The sequence below is a fragment of the Chiloscyllium plagiosum genome, unplaced genomic scaffold (assembly GCF_004010195.1).
Source record: "Chiloscyllium plagiosum isolate BGI_BamShark_2017 unplaced genomic scaffold, ASM401019v2 scaf_735, whole genome shotgun sequence".
Lineage (NCBI taxonomy): Eukaryota > Metazoa > Chordata > Chondrichthyes > Orectolobiformes > Hemiscylliidae > Chiloscyllium > Chiloscyllium plagiosum.
The window spans coordinates 30,441-31,408 of NW_025213836.1; the positions used below are offsets into that span (position 1 = coordinate 30,441).

General features: G+C 49.1%; 1 protein-coding gene across 1 annotated transcript in view; it reads right to left on the reverse strand.

Moving 5' to 3' along the window:
- The window catches only part of LOC122547728 (inositol polyphosphate-5-phosphatase A-like), an 8,889-nt gene that overhangs the window by 3,348 nt on the left and 4,573 nt on the right, over positions 1-968 (reverse strand). Inside the window, exon 5 of the mRNA XM_043686315.1 lies at positions 694-778. Coding sequence (XP_043542250.1) covers positions 694-778 — 85 coding nt within the window. The remainder of the gene's footprint in view (positions 1-693; positions 779-968) is intronic.

The following is a 968-nucleotide window of genomic DNA, read 5'->3' on the forward strand; positions in this document are numbered from 1 at the left end:
ACACAGAGGGTGGTACGTGTATGGAATGAGCTGCCAGAGGAAGTGGTGGAGGCTGGTACAATTGCATTTAAAAGGCATCTGGATGGGGACATGGTTAGGAAGGGTTTGGAGGGATATGGGCCAAGTGCTGGCAAATGGGATTAGATTAGGTTAGGATATCTGGGTGGGCGTGGATGGGTTGGACTGAAGGGTCTGTTTCTGTGCTGTACGTCTCTGTGACTGGCTGTTTGTAGGAGCGATATCAGAGTAGGGGAGCGAGAGGGAGGAACAGGATTCCGTGAGACACAAGGAGTTTGAGATTATTATTTATTCCAATGTGGGAGTGTAGGCTTACAGCGTCGAGAGGGAGAATAGATCGGGGCGATGTGGTAGAAGTAATGTATTTAGAGTTTCACAAGGAGGTGTCATATAAAAGGACAGACAAAAGCAAATGTATCAAGTCGAGAAAGAAATATTTTGTCTGGATTCTGGCTGGAAAATGCTGGAAAGCTCAGCAGCTCGCCTCAGAATCTTTGACACACAGTTTCACGTTGTCCCCGTCCCCCAAAGGCAGGAAGGCATTGTCCCACTGTTGGGATCGAACAGGGAATGTTTTAACCTACTGGGATTCAGCAGGATGGGACATGTGGAGGATTTGGCTCCAGGGAAAGGGATCGTGCTGGCCAAAGCCACGTGGGAATTCGGAAAACCGACCTCAACCACTCTCTGTGCGTCCAGCCGTACGTTAAAGTCTCCAAAAATAAAGAAGGGCTCCCTCTTGTAACGGCCATCTGTGATCCTGGGAAAACAAGATGGGCACATCATGGTGTCACTCCCTCTCCATATCTCCATCTATCTCCCTCCCTCCATTTCTCCCTCTCCATATCTCCATCTATCTCCCTCCCTCCATTTCTCCCTCTCCATATCTCCATCTATCTCTCTCCCTATCTCCATCCATCTCTCTCCCTCCATCTCTCCCTCTCCATATC